Source organism: Schistocerca gregaria, chromosome 2 (assembly GCF_023897955.1).
Source record: "Schistocerca gregaria isolate iqSchGreg1 chromosome 2, iqSchGreg1.2, whole genome shotgun sequence".
In the NCBI taxonomy this organism is placed as follows: domain Eukaryota; kingdom Metazoa; phylum Arthropoda; class Insecta; order Orthoptera; family Acrididae; genus Schistocerca; species Schistocerca gregaria.
The window spans coordinates 317,260,514-317,278,970 of NC_064921.1; the positions used below are offsets into that span (position 1 = coordinate 317,260,514).

Below are 18,457 nucleotides of genomic sequence, written 5' to 3' on the forward strand. Positions count from 1 at the left end.
CGATTTATCTGGGTAGTTGAGTCCTTTGCACTCTCTGACAGAACTGCGGTGTCTAAAATTTTTATTTATTCTCCCTGAACTTAAATTCTCTTTCCAAATCTCTTCTTGGTTTCCTTTGTGTCTTGCCCAACGCACAGACTGAATAACATTAGGGATAGGTTAGAACACTGTCTTACTTCTTTCTCAACTAGAAATGTCCTTTTGTGTCCTTTGACTCTTGTAATTGCAGTCTGGTTTCTGTAGAAATTGTAAATATACTTTCCCACCCTCTATTTTATTCCTGATACCTTCAGAATTTCAAATAATGTATTCCAGTCTATAGTATCAAATAGTTTCCCTAAATTTACAAATTCTCTATATGTTGGTTTGCCTTTATTTAATATGTCATCTAACATAAGTCGAAAGGTTAGTATTGCCTCGTACCTTCCTACATTTCTCCAGAACCCAAACAGAAGTGAACTGAGATCAGTGTCTACCAGTTTTTTTCCTTTCTTCGGTAAATAAGTTGTGTCTCTATCTTGTAACCATGAGTTATTAAACTGATTCACACCTGTCAGCACCAGGCTTCTTTGGAACTGGAATTATTAGATTTTTCTTCAATTCTGAAGGTTTTTCGCCTGTCTCATACATCATGTACACCAGATGGAATAGTTTTCTCATAACTGGCGTCCCCCAAGAGCCTCAATAATTCTGACAGATGTTATCTGTTCCAGGGGCATTGGTTCGTCTTAGATCTTTCAGTGCTCTGCCAAATTCTTCTCACAGTATTATGTCTCACATGTCTGAACCTTCTTTCGTTTCTATTAAATGCCTTCAAGTTCATTTCCTTTGTATAGCTCTTTTAGATATCCCATCCATCTTCCAGGTTTCCTTTCTTTGCTCAGTATTAGCTTCTCATCTGAGCACCTGATATTCATACAACTGCTTCTCTTCTCTTCAAAGGCCTCTCTAATTTTCCTGTAGACACCATCTTTCTTTCCCTTATTAATGCATGATTCTACAGCCTTATAACTGTCCTATAGCATTCCCGTTAATAATTTTGCATTTTTTGTTAATTTCATTTTTTTGTCATCTATATTCCCTTTTGTCCGCTTCATTTGTAGCATTTGTATATATACTTCTTTCACTTGTTACACATTCATGATGCCTGTGATATCCAAAGATTTCTGCTAGGCCTTGTCTTTATACCTATTTACTCCTCTGTTGCCTTCACTAATTCATCTCCCAAAACTAAAAATTCCTCTTCTGTTGTACTGCTTTCCCCCATTTCAGCCAATTGTTATTTAGTGCTTCCTCTGAAAATCTCAACAACCTTTGGTGATTTCAATTTATCCATGCCCATGATCTTACTAAATATTATGTCAGTGTTGCTGACGTACCACACCAGGGTGAGAAAAATATGGCAGCTTATTAGTACTCTACTTCAAAATACAGAGTTAGGGTACACACGAACCCATACTTGGAATAGATTTATACCAAAAAAAGAGCATCTGAGATTAAGGGAAGAAGAGGCAAATTTGATCCCAGATTAATCTACTGTGTGGAGAATATGCTAAGGAAAAGGCTACCTGCAAAAACTAATGGGAGAACAGAACAGGCAGGAAAATCACTAGCACGAAATTTATCAGTCTTTGTTAGATGTTCGTCACATAACAGATCTTAGATGATTAAATTTTAATTTCCTATACACTTCATAATCAAAATCAGTATGTGATGTGACATCCACAGGAACGAACACAGTCTCGTTTTCATTGTGGACTGGAACCAAAGAGTCTTCAAACATAATGAAGACGAATTGCAAGCCATGATTGAAGCACATGCTGTTTCAATTCAGGAAGATTGTAGACTGGAAGCTGGTATGAAAGAATATGTCAGTAGTAGGGCAAAGCTGGTGTCACCCCACATGGCAGATTGCCTACATTAGGGGCAAGCATACATTCTGGGTCAAACCTATTGTTCTCTTTTGATTGGAAGGTCCTTAACCAATTGTTGTGCTAAGTGGACTATGATCCCCTGGGGTTAACCCATCTTTCTGAGAAACTTCTCACCTGTCCCACTCCTCCTCCTCCTCACACCACCCCTCTTACTCCCCCAGCCCTCTGTTTCATTATGAAGAAAGATCATCATAAGGTGGAAGTGAGTGTTTTAAGTGATCTGTTTGACTCCTGTAAATTGTTACACAATTAATTTGACAGGGTAGTGCAAATGGTTTATTTCACTCTATTTTTGATATCGAAATGCATCATCCTTACCTTTGTCTCCAGCATTGTCCTATAAGAATACAGTACTCTGAGGAGAGATGAAAACCGAGAGAAACGTTAGTTCACACAGACAAGCAGGGAGTGGCCTCTTGAGAGAGATAGAGACAGGAAGTGAGTCTGGAATTTGCCGATCAACGGAATGTGGTCGCTTGATGGTTTGTTTTGACGCCATGATATCAAAGGAGGCCGATGTCCTGCCTGTGGTCAGTTCTACTTAGCAATGTGATCTGTAATTAGGACACTGGGCTGTTTTGATCTTTGTGGCGGCTTCCTGACGACAGACACACACACGGGAGACCCCTAACAGTGGCAACTATACTGCACTTTATTCCATTCCCTGGCAGTTACAGTTATTATGTCATGGCGAACAAGGGTAGGGAGGATGCAGTCATGATGTCTATCGAAATAGGGGAACTGTGTCTCCACAAACTGATTTAATAAAGAAAATGTATCAATATATTGTTGATTTCAATTTGAATTTCGTGTCATGAGATCGTTCCTCTCCAGCACAAAGTGAATCTTTTTCCTACCAATTTTCTCCTGGGTGAGTGGGGACGGAGGGGGCGATGGTATGAGGCTCAGACATGCTCTGGCGGTGGTACTGTGCACTAGCTCAGTCGATCCCTGCGTGTCAAGGTGAGTGAAACACGAAAATTTTCCAATAAGACGACACCTCCAATCTGCAGCAGTGTAATTACATAATTAGGACATGTAGATGCTGGATGTGAGCTTTTCCCACCAAATAAAAATGATATCCAGCCCGTGCAAATTTAATTTTATAAATAAACAATATATCTTAACCTACATAATTGAATTTCCTGTTGTGAGATCCTGCCTGTTTACAATTGACGGCAGCCTAGAGGCCATTTGCGGAGACCTTCTCAGTCAAACATTTGCCTTGGAAGGAGTTCTGATGTGCATTGGTATTCCGCAGGGGTTTCTGGGTAAATGCTGCTTTGTTTGCAGTTTGGTCTGCGCATGACCGACGGCACGTGCAGGTCCGGCAGTAGGACGTTACAGGAGGAGAAAGGGGGAGAGAGAGAGAGAGAGAGAGAGAGAGAGAGAGAGAGAACATGTGTTTCGATAGGAATTTCTAGGGTGCTTTTGTTCGGGGATTAGGGTGACATCCAGTCCATCAGTCACGGGGCCCATGCAGGCACCTTTTGGACAATGGTGCGTCGTGCAGCCACTAATGGTCATGCCGCTTTGTGAGAACCACAGTGACCTGTGTGTTTGGAGCAAGCCAGCACTGGGTGTGGGGTGGTGAACAGTGTTATTTTTTTGGTCATCAGTCTACTGACTGATTTGATGCGGCCCACCACGAATTCCTTTCCTGTGCTAACCTCTTCATCTCAGAGTAGCACTTGCAACCCACGTCCTCAATTATTTGCTTGACGTATTCCAATCTCTGTCTTCCTCTACAGTTTTTGCCCTCTACAGCTCCCTCTAGTATCATGGAAGTCATTCCCTCATGTCTTAGCAGATGTCCTATCATCCTGTCCCTTCTCCTTATCAGTGTTTTCCACATATTCCTTTCCTCTCCGATTCTGCGTAGAACCTCCTCATTCCTTACCTTATCAGTCCACCTAATTTTCAACATTCGTCTATAGCACACATCTCAAATGCTTCGATTCTCTTCTGTTCCGGTTTTCCCGCAGTCCATGTTTCACTACCATACAATGCTGTACTTCAGACATACATCCTCAGAAATTTCTTCCTCAAATTAAGGCCGGTATTTGATATTAGTAGACTTCTCTTGGCCAGAAATGCCTTTTTTGCCATAGCGAGTCTGCTTTTGATGCCCTCCTTGCTCCGTCCGTCATTGGTTATTTTACTGCCTAGATAGCAGAATTCCTTAACTTCATTGACTTCGTGACCATCAATCCTGATGTTAAGTTTCTCGCTGTTCTCATTTTTACTACTTCTCATTACCTTCATCTTTCTCCAATTTACTCTGAAACCATACTGTGTACTCATTAGACTGTTCATTCAGTTCAGCAGATCATTTAATTCTTCTTCACTTTCACTCAGGATAGCAATGTCATCAGCGAATCGTATCATTGATATGCTTTCACCTTGTATTTTAATTCCACTCCTGAACCTTTCTTTTATTTCCACCATTGCTTCCTCGATGTACAGATTGAAGAGTAGGAACGAAAGGCTACAGTCTTGTCTTACACCCTTCTTAATACGAGCACTTCGTTCTTGATCGTCCACTCTTATTATTCCATCTTGGTTGTTGTACATATTGTATATGACCCGTCTCTCCCTATAGCTTACCCCTACTTTTTTTCAGAATCTTGAACAGCTTGCACCATCTTATATTGTCGAACGCTTTTTCCAGGTCGACAAATCCTATGAACGTCTCTTGATTTTTCTTTAGCCTTGCTTCCATTATTAGCCGTAAGGTCAGAATTGCCTCTCTCGTACCTTTACTTTTCCTAAAGCCAAACTGATCGTCACCTAGCGCATTCTCAATTTTCTTTTCCATTCTTCTGTATATTATTCTTGTAAGCAGCTTCGATGCATGAGCTGTTAAGCTGATTGTGCGAAAATTCTCGCACTTGTCAGCTCTTGCCGTCTTCGGAATTGTGTGGATGATGCTTTTCCGAAAGTCAGATGGTATGTCGCCAGACTCATATATTCTACACACCAACGTGAATAGTCGTTTCGTTGCCACTTCCCCTAATCATTTTTAGAAATTCTGATGGAATGTTATCTATCCCTTCTGCCTTATTTGACCGTAAGCCTTCTAAATCGACTCCTGTTTCTTCTTCTATCACACCAGACAAATCTTCGCCCTCATAGAGGCTTTCAATGTATTCTTTCCACCTATCTGCTCTCTCCTCTGCATTTAACAGTGGAATTCCCTTTGCACTCTTAATGTTACAACCGTTGCTTTTAAAGTCACCAAAGGTTGTTTTGACTTTCCTGTATGCTGAGTCTGTCCTTCCGACAATCATATCTTTTTCGATGTCTTCACATTTTTCCTGCAGCCATTTCGTCATAGCTTCCCTGCACTTCCTATTTATTTCATTACTCAGCGACTTCTATTTCTGCATTCCTGATTTTCCCGGAACATGTCTGTACTTCCTCCTTTCATCGATCAACTGAAGTATTTCTTCTGTTACCCACGGTTTCTTCACAGCTACCATCTTTGTATCTATGTTTTACTTCCCAACTTCTGTGATGGCCCCTTTTAGAGACGTCCATTCCTCTTCAACTGTGTTGCCTACTGCGCTTTTCCTTATTGCTGTATCTATAGACTTAGAGAACTTAAAGTGGGTCTCATCATTCCTTAGTACGTCTGTATCTCACTTCTTTGTGTACTGATTCTTCATGACTAATCTCTTAAACTTCAGCCTACTCTTCTTACTACATTGTGATCCCAGTCTGCTCCAGGGTACACCTTACAAACCAGTATCTGATTTCGGAATCTCTGTCTGACCATGATATAATCTAGCTGAAATATTCTCATATCACCTGACTTTTTCCAAGTATACCTCCTCCTCTTGTGATTCTTCAACACAGTATTCTCTATCAGTAGCTGAAATTTATTACAGAACTCAATTAGTCTTTCTCCTTTCTCATTCCCTGTCCCAAGCCCATATTCTCCATTGGAGGGAGGAGGATGACTTCGTATGCCAAAGGTCTTCGGCCACCCATTCTGATTATTGGTCAAAATTTAAGCAGTAGTGGATTCAGAACCTGGGACTGACGACATTTTGAATGCTAATCAAAGAACCAACCCTGGACACATATTGCATAGATATTTTACCGTGTATGAATCAACAGACGTAGTATACTTGATTAGAATACAACAGAAGTCTTCATGATTTATCCATGTGTTGACAACATGCTTTTATTTAGTCAGTAGACACTCTGTCTTCACACAGACTCCTGGAAGACAGCACCCAAATGTCATATATTTATCTCTGTCTCCTTTGGCTGCTATCAATGAAGCTAACATTAATTCTTTGAGGGAGTATTTGTATAGTCTGGTTCCATCGTATTAAGTACACACAAGTTATAATGGTTGAATGACAATCTGCAGCTAGTACTGACAATACATAACAATTTGACAGTGATGTTGCAATCCATTCTGTTGAGTCTGGTGGTTTTACTTTATGGCTTTTTATGTGAGATATAGCACTTGTAGCATCATGACTCGATAATTTTTCTTTGGATATGCTCCCACAAAAGATAAAATTTATTTCTGTTTTACAATACCTGGACAGAGAACAAAATTACCTACAGTCTACATAAAGCTTGGTTTCCACATGCTACAAAAATGATACCACTTGACAGCAACTTAAGTGGTTTCACTGAAGTTGCCTATGGAAACACCGCCATTCCTGTGGTGCTTCTTGTGCAGTTCCACTTCAAGCTATGCCACAAAAGTTAAAGTTGCATGAACTTTGTGATGCCACTTTCCTTCCTCCACCATGGAATAGCGCCTTTTGACTGCTATCTTATGGCTGAATTTTGAAATGGAATCACAAAGTTTTGATTTTTGTGTCAGTAATTTTACCATGTGTATATTTCGCATAGTCTTCAAATGTCTATAAAATGATTGTTAGCTAAAATATAATTGTTTATTATAATATACAAAGAGCGTCCTTGTTAATGGAAACACGAAAACGGATGCTACAAAGACAAACATTAAGAATTTGTTGAATCTGGGAATTGCATATAGAAAAATGGCGCAAAGTTGTGGTTTACATATTAAAAAACTAAAACAAAAAGTATTCGCATTGTGTACATCAACCTTCACAATAAACTATTAAACAAGAAGCATTCACAGTGCTTACATCAACCTTTACAATAAACAGTTAAAATCGTGTAAGAGTGGACCTTCTGCAGGTTGAACTGTCACTCAAAAAGACTAATTTCTGTAGTTGTAAATAATAAAGTACAGCCTATTTAAGTAACTTATTGTTTTCTTCTGGTTATATTTAGAAAAATATTCCTCCATTTTCTTTAAAATACAACTGAGACAGTTGTGAAAGTCTGATGAAAATTTTGCTGTTGCTATACTTAAGCCAACATGAATAATTGATCATTTTTTGCGGTATGGCAAATACACAGCTATGACAACAACAAAATGGTGTGGAGTGTAATTTAATTCTGAATAGTGACTATCAAACAACTCTGTTGTGCATGTGCACTGAACCATAAAAACATTGTATTTGAAGGGGAACTTAATGTTAACTTTCTACATTAAAGGTTGCTGGCAGTTACGAGTTTTGACATTGCAGTTATGAGCACGTAACAGTTAATTTATTTGGTGGAAGTGTATGACATTTGGCCATTGCAGTTATGAACACAAAATAGTGGTTAATTTATGTGGTGAAAGTATATGGCAACTTCATTGTTCTTAAATAATTGACCAATGGATTTGAGAAAGGAAGTAACACTGTCTTGGTGGCAATGTAATTTCACTTGCAGTGCAACTTTTAGTAAGGGAAATCACCAACAATATTAAAGTGTCATTTAGTGCAATTGCAAGAAGCATTACTACAAAATTCGGTGCAGAATAACTTAAATATTTCGTCTTATTTAGCTGACATGACATGTAAGAGTGAAATTATTAGTTTTTTGAAGAGTGTTTAGGGTATAATAAATTGCACTTTCGAGAACGTGGCATAAACATAGAAAAGATGGTAGATAAGCGCCATATATCGAATATTGAAGTGTCGCTTTCAGTTTCACTCAAGTCAGTACTGTATGTCTAATGTGAGTATCCGATTTTTTTAACAGACGTCTAGTCACAGATCTACAAGTACTCGAACTTGGCTGTAGTTATTCGAAAGTAATTCACTGCTTGTTTACGAACTGAATGTCCATTATGAGTTTGATTGAAGCCACTGTGTTGTTTATACATTTAGGTCGAGGAATAAACACACATGAAAGTCTTGTAAAACATTCAAGAACACCGACATTTATTTTACAGAGAAATATATATACATACGAACACACAATCAGTGTTTCTGCAGGCAACATGTGGAGTCTTTTTACCTTATCCACTGATTTTTTTCTTTTCGAACGTCATAAACAACAGTATTTTGCTCTTTAAAGAGAGATTGTTCAATTGAGCTTTTTCACAGTGAAAAAAGGGCTATTTTCAATATGAAGTAAACATTGTTTCATCGCCAGTTGGTGTGGCCGAGAGGTTCTAGACACTTCAGTCTGGAATTGAGCGACCGCTACGGTCGCTGGTTTGAATGCTGCCTCAGACATGGCTGTGTGTGATGTTCTTAAGTTAGTTAGGTTTAAGTAGTTCTAAGTTCTAGGGGAATGATGACCTCAGATGTAGAGATCCATAGTGCTCAGAGCCATTTGAACCATTTGAGCCAAGTCCCGTATGACAACCAAAGGTATCCTGCTGTAAAGAGAACCATTGTTTCATCAATTTGGTAGTATGATTTTCTGCTTTCAGATATTTGGCATCTTTTCTGTAAGAACATTCAAGTGAGAGATATCAGAGTCCTCATGAAATCTTCACAGGGTGTCATTAAAAGAACGGAAACAATAAAAATATAGACTAAGCGCAAAATCCACCAGTATAGCATCAGTGAGCGTCTCCAATGTTAGCACACGACGACACCGTCGCTCGTCCGGAATTTTTTTTTTTTATCAACGTCAGCGTCAGAACTTTCTTCCTGAGAAATTCCGATGGTGATATTCTGTTCCGTTGATGGCCTGTGTGACTGACTCCATTTGAAATGCAATGCGGACTGATTTGACACTACGTTCCGTCGCGTTCCGCTCCGTCAAGTATGGATCGAACTACACGCTAGCTCACGACTCCACAGTCGAAATGCAACTCTCGATTATGAACTGCAGCCCACAACGGAACTCAGCCGTTCTGTCGCGGTTTTCATTTGACGATACGCAAACACGTTGTCCACAGTAACACTGGCCCAGGCTTTCTTATTTCATGATACGCAATTTAATTAACAAACGGACCGTGCAGTGAATGCAACGGTGACCATTTCCAGCAACTTGTATAAGTTGTATAAGTAACTTCTCATGTTCACTTACGTGGGTAACTCTTCTTGCGTCAGATATATTAATATTTTCCGATCAAATTTCATTTTGGCAACCCTGTAGATTGTCATTGTTGGTGATAGGGCGTGTCAGAGCTGCAGCGATAGGTAATCAGAAGTAGTGCCACGTCAGTTCTGAGTAGAGCTGCAGGAGTTGCAGTCCTAAGTATCAGTCGTGTTCCCGAGGAGCCATCAATTTGTGCAAGTACATTTCTTTCTTGTATCTACATTTATATGTTTGTATACTGTTAAAACATTGAATCTCGAGTACTGTATGTGTTAAGTGTATTAGTTAATTTCAGGTCACCATGTCGAGCACTTCACAGAAACACAGGAACTTTGTTGCTGAACCTATGGGAAACAAACCTGTAACTGAGTTAGCAGGAGTCGGTGAAGCAATAGGCGGCAGATTTCAGAGAATGGGCTACGACAAGGTAAAGTTAATTTAGACTGGTATTAGAATAGGTTTGCTTCTTAAAATCAGATCGGAATTGAGGAAATGTTACGGAGTGGGCTTAGGGTTGCAAGATGTCGCGGTTTTAAGGGACAGTCCCCATTTCAGTTTAATGAAATCGGTGTCCCGAAAATTACTTTCGCGACTGCAGTTTGCCCTGGATTTTGGAACTCATAGAAATAGTCTCATACTATCAATTTTTTTTCTCCAAATTCTATAGTTGATCTGTGTGTCGATTCCTGGCTGTTATGCTAAACAACGAAAGGTGTCATTGTCTCAGTTTACGAAGTCTGTAAAGGACTTATTAGTGCGCGGGATAGCTGCATAGTTTCTATTTTTGTCTTTTATCTCAGTCCAGTTTAAGTTTTACAACTTTGTGGTTCTCAGATTCCCTGTCTGACTCTTATCGTAGTTAATTTGTTATTAAATTGTTTCATTATATCACGTGAACGAAAATTCTAAAGTGGAAGTATTCATTGGAAGAAAAATATCCAGAAAACTGGTTCTTCATAAAACGAGGGAGAAGTGACTATGAAGTACAATGTATTATTTGTGTTGCATTCCCACTGCACATACGAGAAGAGCAGATAGTATCATTCAGCGTAAGTTAAATGTTTACTCTTCTTGTAGTTTAAAAAATTGACAGTTATTTTGTTTCAAATTCATTTACACAGGGTAAATTACAGTAGTGACAGAATTAGTTGGGAGGAGCACACCACAGAACTGCAGAAACGCCTTAACAAATCTGTATTTGCAATTCGTGTGTTAGCAGACATAGGCGACATAAAAGTGAAAAAGCTTGCATACTTTGCCTACTTTCATTCCATAATGTCATATGGTATAATATTTTGGGGTAAGTTTTCAGAGTCCAAAAGCGCGTAATACGTATTATTTGTGGAGTAAACTTTACGGACGTCCTGTAGAAACCTCTTTAAAGAACTGGGTATACTAACTACTGCCTCTCATTATATTTACTTCTTAATGAAATTTGTCCTAAAGAATATATATCTTTTTCCAACAAACGGCTGAGTTCATACATACAATACCAGGAACAAAAATGATCTGCACAAGGACTTAGAAGCACTTAGTTTAGTTCAAAAAGGGGTCCACTACTCAGGAACATTCATCTTCAATAATTTGCCAGCAAACATAAAAAATTTAGTTACAAATAAAGATCAGTTTAAAAGGAGCCTAAAAGACTTACTAGTGGCCAACACCTACACCATTGACTAATTTTTTAATAGAAACAAATGATCTGTTGTATATATTTATACTATTAGTATTGTTATTTCAGCTTTTTTTTTTAAAAAAAAAAAGGTGACATGTTCCACATCCATGAGGATCTCCTCAACACGGATCTATGGAACGAAAAACTAATCTAATCTAACACTCTGGTATCTATGACAATAGAATACAGGGGAAATGGCGTTATCTACACCGAGCACAGACTTCAGTTGAAGCCAGTCTCCGTTTAAGCCACAGAACACCAATATAGTAGAAGTGCAAAGAACACGTTATTATACAGAAACACAGAACGATACCAACGCTACTTGTGGCCTGGCTGTGAACTTCAATAGGAAAAAATATGGCGCGAAAATCTCTTATATTTGTTTCTAAATACGCAAATTAGACGACAATATTTTTCATTTAATCTTTGAATGTGGGCCGCATAGTGCACTAATAAAGGTATTTGAGATCTTGCCAAGTAATATATAAAAGAAATCTCAATCAAAAACTAACATTAACTACTCGTAGCTGCAGCTTACATTGTGAAAATTTTCGTAAATTACGACGTCACCTATTGATTGTGAAATTTTTTTGTAAAACTCAATATAGCGATTTTGGCCGTGTGGCCATTATCATGTGGAAATAAACGAACTTTAGCACATGTCAGACTAAAAAATCATATGACATTGCATGCATATATAAATGATTTTTACGTTTCCGCATATCCTAAAGCACATTATGCCCACTCGCATGATTGCAAGTGGAATAGTAGGTTACAAATAACTACACAGCTAATGGATAACCAAGAGGTCATTTACAAAAAAAAAAAAAAATCTGTGCTACAAACCAAGGATGTACTGTAAAGTCTACAAAATCCGATTTATTATTTTTTCTGTTGATTGTTATTTATGGATATTCCGTCATCTGAAATTGAACTTCTGCACAGTTCAAATAAATTTATTAAACACACAAAATACTACTTTACATCCACTGAAAAACAAATTGGGAGCAGAGCAGGTAGACAATCCATGAATGTAGCCAAAATGTTTTTGCCAATGAGACATACAAAGAAAATGAACTGCAACACACAACATTTTTTTTCTTTTTTCCCTAACTTGGCTGTTATTTTGGCAACACCCATCATGTTTAGATAATGAAAGAAGACGCTGGTACAACATTTATTTTTAACATTTTTATTTATTTACTTCCTCTTTGAAAACTTTGTTTGGTACACTACTGAAAATTAACACAAATTCCCCTTTATTCATAATACTTATGTTAAGTTATGTTCCTGCTGAATTACCAGATTTTGTCATAACAAATCAAAGCCATGGTTTTGATACAAGAACATGTAATTCTCTGCTTTTAACACAACATTTGTATATGTACAGGGAACTTACTCTCATTGTACACATAATAAACAAAATACAAAGTCTTAACATGATTTGAACTTTTTTAAAAGTTGTTGCATACACAATTTCCTCTTGTTTGTAACTTTCTTTTTTTCACATACTTGCATATTATAAATGGAATACTTGTCTTCAGAAGTCCTTCTTCAATGTCATGTTTATTACAAATTGTTGTATGAGACAGAACATTTTTTTTTAATTATCATGTAGTCTTGTTGTGTGACCATGACTATTTAGATACTCATACAGCTGATCATGGAGTACTCTTAGGAAAATCATGACTCTTTCACTTGCATATTTCAAATGAGAATGCTCCTCACTATTCTCTTTAACTGAGGTAAACAAATTATTTTCAGTCGCAACAGAGGAGTAGAGACTGATATTACATGTTTCACAATCATCTGGTACATCTATGGCTTTTAGTACATGGCCTGCTACATAGGATAGGGATTGTCCATCTGCTACAGACTCTATGATACCATCTGAGTAAGAATAAATTTGCTCAGGTGTATCAGTGTCATTCATCTCACATTCACTTAAATGTTCACTCCTACTACTAGCTGCCAAAAAGTGACACAAACTGCTCAAGGGAGTGTAATCATCATTTTCACAGTTAATTACACTCATTGCTTTCAAGGGCAAAGTCATATGATTGACAACACAAGTCTTCAGAGCTTGTACAAACTGAAAACAAGTTGGGTTTGTATTAGCAATACCATGTTGTCTTATACAACAAAATAAATTTTCTAAAGCATCTTGATTGAACACCTTTAAATTTAAGTACTTAAAGCAAACCACTTTCTAGGTCTTCCACAAGAAAATCCTAGACTGTAATGTAATCTGCCAACCTTTTATGAACCTAAACATATTAGTCTTGTGTCTTCCCATTTTTAAATCTATTATTTGCCAGCTGCCTATTTCCCTAAATATGCTATACCACATTTCTAAATGTGGCGAATTCTCTGATAAAACACACCAAAATTGTTTTCCATCCCTGGGATATTGCTCATTACTGTTGAGTGAATCAAAGACATTATCTACCTTTTCCACAAACTCAGCTGTGTGTATAGCTTCAGATGGTAATGTGTGAGTAGAAACATATGTATGGCTCATTTGTGCAGCAGCAACTTTTACTTTCATTTTGACATGGGAATCAGAAAAGTTAAAGTGTTGTACTTTTAATTTGGGTAGAGTTTTGAACCTTTTTTTTAATTCAAAAAGAACATTGTACTGATGTACTCAAACTTTGCTGCTTTGTGAGGTTCAAATTGAATTTTATTATGTATCAAAGCATTTTTAGTATTTTTGAGCAGATGTGGTACATCATAAATGGTAAAAATTGGTTGATTATTGACAACAAAATGAAATATACTGGGCTTCAACAAATTTGCTTCACACAGGTGCTTAAGGGCCTTTTGGTGTGTTGCATTCTGGTCACATACAGTACAAACCACTTTGAACCCAATATTCTGTAGTTCACTTATGATGTGAACAATGGGTGATTTTAAATGGGTATAGTGGAAAGTGGTTGCGGTAAAGTAATACGCTAGAACTTGTTTCCAAGTTCTGTGAATGCCTTTCAGCATAAAAACCAATGCTTGACTAGCAGCTACAGGTGAACGTCCTAAATGACCGACGAACTGATATCCATAGATTAGCTGTTTGTGTGCATCATAGTGCATACCATCATCCAGAGACATTTCATCAAAAAGTAGAGCACAATACTTGTCATTTTCATGCATATTACTTACTTCCCTTGCTAAAAAGTTTAATAAAGCTGGATTAAGTCCTGTATCAAATGGTATGTGGGAAAGCACTCCCTTGAGCAGCCTGACAGATGGAAGGGAGAAGTATGTGGCCAAATATCTGTACAACCAGGGACTACGCTTATAAATAGATAAAGCAAATGTCTTATCTTGTATAGACCACTATACTGCTGTGGGCTGCTCATTGGCATTTCTTATTTGACTATTAATAAAAGTTTTAGTCACATCATTCAACTCTTCTTCAATTAACTGAAACTTCCTGTCATCATACAACTCTTTTAGAGTTTTCAATTTATTCCTCTCATTCTGTAGCTATTTTTTTCAATTTACACACTCTGGAAACTGTAATTCTATGCAGTTTATACATTTTGTGTTTTCTTGGAGTTAAATCACGTTTAGAAACGCCAGATTCCATTACACCTGGACTACTTTCAACATCATAAACAGGTGTTGGAATTGTGTGAACAATATATTTCGTGTGTGATGGCGCAAAGTGCACTGTGTAAAAGAGACCTCTTTGGCATTGTCTAACACTCTTTGTGTGAGCTAATTATTCTGTTGTGTTCGATGTAAAAATTTTTTTCTTGAATGTGCAAATATAATTATTAGTAAAATGTCCTTTTTTCTCCTTAATATTTATTCAGCTGCACAAATTCCAATAGGTTATGGGTCCAGCCTGCATTTGGAATAAGTATATCAATAAAATAGTAGGGAGAAAGTATTGGAAAAGTTCCAAATTATGTGAAATGCGAGTTATCCTTAAAAGACGATCGCAATTTTTATTTCCACATTATTTTCCTGTGTTCTTTACCGCAATAAAAAGCAAGTTACCGCTAAGAATGAGTGTGGCACAAATTCCACAGATTGAAAGACTTATAGGTCGCGAAAACTATGCGACCTGGAAGTTTGCAGTAGCAGCGAATTTACGTTTAGACGACCTATGGGACGTGGTAGATGGGACAATGAAATTCACAGATCAGAATTATTCAAGTAAAGATAGGAAAACAAAATCAAAATTGATATTACTGATTGATTCGGTGAATTATGTTCACGTTGAAAAAGCTGCTACAGCGAAAGAAGTCTGGGACAATTCACGAAGTGCATTCGAGGATGGTGGTCTTACGAGAAATGTAGGATTATTACACGAGTTAATTACCACTCGTCTGGACAAATATAAGTGTGTAGACGAATACGTTAACAAAATAATAACCACGTCGAACCGACTCAGAAACATCAGATTCGAGATCGCTGACAAATGGATAGGAACAATGCTGTTGGCAGGACTGCCCGAAAGGTATGCACCTATGATTATGGGACTTGAAAGCTCGGGTATACCAATCACAGGCGACAGTGTTAAGGTGAAAATCCTGCAGGACGTAAAGAGTGCTCCAAGCTGTTGTACATAGGAGAAGGAAGGTGTGTCTGCTCTCTACTCAAGAAACAAAAAGAAGAAATCGGTGAGGTGGTATAAATGTTAGAAGATGGGATATATTGCATCTCAGTGCAAAGAAAAAGTAAGCTTAATATCAGACACTGAGCAAAAGAGGTATGTTACTGATAGCCCAGAGAGAAAGGCCAATAACAAAGGTAAGGCACTTTCATGTTTTTATTCTTTTGGTGGGATGAGTAATCGTGATATGGAATAAATTTTAGACTCAGGTGCATCTGTGCATATTGTTAAAGATAAATCACTTCTTTATTACATCAAAGATAAGACTCATATGGGAATATCTACTGTTGATGGAAACAAGCTCCAGTGTCACCTGGCTGGGAAACAAGATCTACATGTAAGTGTAAATGGTGAATCAGATATGGTTACAGCACACAATGTTCATTACGTAAAAAATGTGGCATCTAAACTGCTGTCTGCAGGGGAAATTGACATGCAGGGTGCTAGAGTAATCAGTGAAAGTGGTGAAGTTATAGCTACAGCAAGTAACGAAAGGGGTATTTTTAAGTTGGATACCATTGACAGTAAACATAAAAATGTTAGTGATTCAGTATATTCAGCAGAAGGTTTTTTATGGCACCGGAGGCTTGGACATCTAAATAGAAAGAGTATGTCTATAATAAAGGACATGGTAAAGGGAATACAGAATTTTAGTGTGTCCAAGGATCCTTGTGAGACATGTATAAAGGGAAAACAAGCAAGGTTACCCTTCAAGACTAGTAAGAGTAAATCCACAGAAGTCTTACAGTTAATCCACACAGATGTATGTGGCCTGATGGAGTGTGAATCCATAGGTGGGAGTAATTATTTTCTTGCGTTTATTGATGATTACTTACTATATACTCATGTTTATTTTCTTAGCTCTAAAGACCAAGTTAGTGATATCTTTGAGGAATATTGCAATATGGTTGAAAGGTGGACGGGAAAGAAGATCAAGATCATCAGGTCTGATAATGGGAGAGAATATATTAACTAGAAATTGAAGAAACTTCTGGCAGAAAAGGGAATCAGGCATCAAACTACCATAAGGTACAGCCCATCTCAAAATGAAGTTGCTGAGTGGGCTAATAGGACCATTGTTGAGAAAGCAAGGACCATGATGACTGATGCTGAATTATCCAAAGATTTTTGGGCAGAGGCAGTGTCAACAGCTGTATATTTAAACAATAGATCACCCACAAAAGCATTAAATAGAACCCCTTATGAGACATGGATAGGAAAGAAACATGATCTAAGCAATATAAGGGTTTTGGGGTGTGATGCAATGGCACATATTCCAAAACAGCTAAGATCGAAATGGGATCCGAAAGCTAAAAAGTATATTTTTGTAGGCTATTGTGAAAATTCAAAGGGCTTCCGATTAATGGATCCATTGACTAAAAAGATTGTCACAAGTAGAGATGTAATATTCTTTGAAAATAGAAAGGACTCTAAAGAGAGCAAAACCACTAAGTCAACTGCACCTAGTTCAGAGAGTGAAACCTTGTGTGAGGAAATAGAAAGTGAAGAAGAGGAAGACGACAGCCAAGGACAAATGGATACAATTTATGATGACAACAATGTAAGGCATTCTTCTCGTGTACCAAAACCGAAGGAATTCCGGATTTTGAGATGTATACAGCACAGTATTTTAATGATGAGCCAAGAACAGCAGAAGAAGCAATGAGTGGCCCAAACTCTCAAGAATGGAAAGAAGCGATGAAGAGAGAATTAGAATCTTTATATCAGAACGAAACCTTTGAATGGGTAGATATGCCAGGAGATAAGAAACCACTGCAGGCAAGACGGGTATTCAATTTAAAGAACCCTGAAAGCTCATCACCAAAAATACAAAGCAAGACTTCTTGTAAAAGGATATTCACAAAAACAAGGGGTAGATTATGAAGAAACTTTTTCACCTGTAGTCAAGTATGCATCATTGAGATATCTTTTAGCCTTGGCAGTAAAACGAAATTTAACAATTCATCATATGGATGTTAAAACGGCATGTTTAAATGGGAAATTGGAGGAGGAGATATATGTCATTCCACCAAGGTAAGCCATAAAAACCAGATCAGAAAGCAAAAAGATTTGGCGTTTGAGAAACAGTATTTATGGACTTTAACAAAGTGGACATTGCTGGAATTTATGGCTACACGAACCTCTAATAAATATGAATATGAAGCAATCCAAGGCAGATCCCAGGCATTTACTATAAAGGAAGAAAAGAAGAAATAATAATTATGGCGATTTGGGTGGACGATTTCTTTATCCTGATTGAAAGTGAAGGCCAAATGAGAATTTTCAAGAAACAGCTGCAAACCAAGTTTAAGGTCCATGATTTGGGAGAAGTCAAACGTTATTTAGGTATGCAGATTACTAAGGATGAAGAAAGACAAGAATTGAGCATAAGTCAATCATCATACATGGAAAAAATATTAAAGAAATTTGGCATGAGTGATTGTAAACCCATAAGTACTTCAATGGAAGTGGAGTGAAGTTAAGTGTAAATGAGACTGATGTGGAATGTGACAAGAATGTTCCTTATTTAGAAGCAGTAGGGAGTCTGCTATATTTGTCTCAAACGTCACGACCCGACATTGCTTTTGTCACCAATGCAGTGAGCAGATATTGCAGAGACGCAAAGGAAAAGCACTGGAAAGCTGTAAAGAGGATATTCTGATACCTAAGAGGAACCTCAAACTATGAGTTAAAATACCATAGAGATGGTAACGCAAAACTAGAGGGATATAGCGATGCGGACTGGGGGAGTGAATTGGGAGACAGATACTCCACCACTGGCTGCTGTTTTAAATTAATGGGGGCCCTCACATCATGGTGCTGTCAAAAGCAAAAAACTGT

At 37.7% G+C, this 18,457-nt stretch overlaps 1 protein-coding gene across 4 annotated transcripts in view; it reads left to right on the forward strand.

Annotated features, from left to right (window-relative positions):
• LOC126336949 (barrier-to-autointegration factor-like) overlaps positions 1–18,457 on the forward strand; it is a 74,196-nt gene that overhangs the window by 26,394 nt on the left and 29,345 nt on the right. The window contains exons 1-2 of one of the 4 annotated variants that reach the window (XM_050001150.1): positions 9,420–9,511; positions 9,613–9,744. In XM_050001150.1, the coding sequence (XP_049857107.1) occupies positions 9,619–9,744 (126 nt within the window). In that variant the 5' untranslated portion in view covers positions 9,420–9,511; positions 9,613–9,618. Of the gene's footprint in view, positions 1–9,419; positions 9,516–9,602; positions 9,745–18,457 lie in introns of those variants that run through there. The other 3 variants (XM_050001151.1, XM_050001153.1, XM_050001149.1) reach the window with 3 other exon arrangements.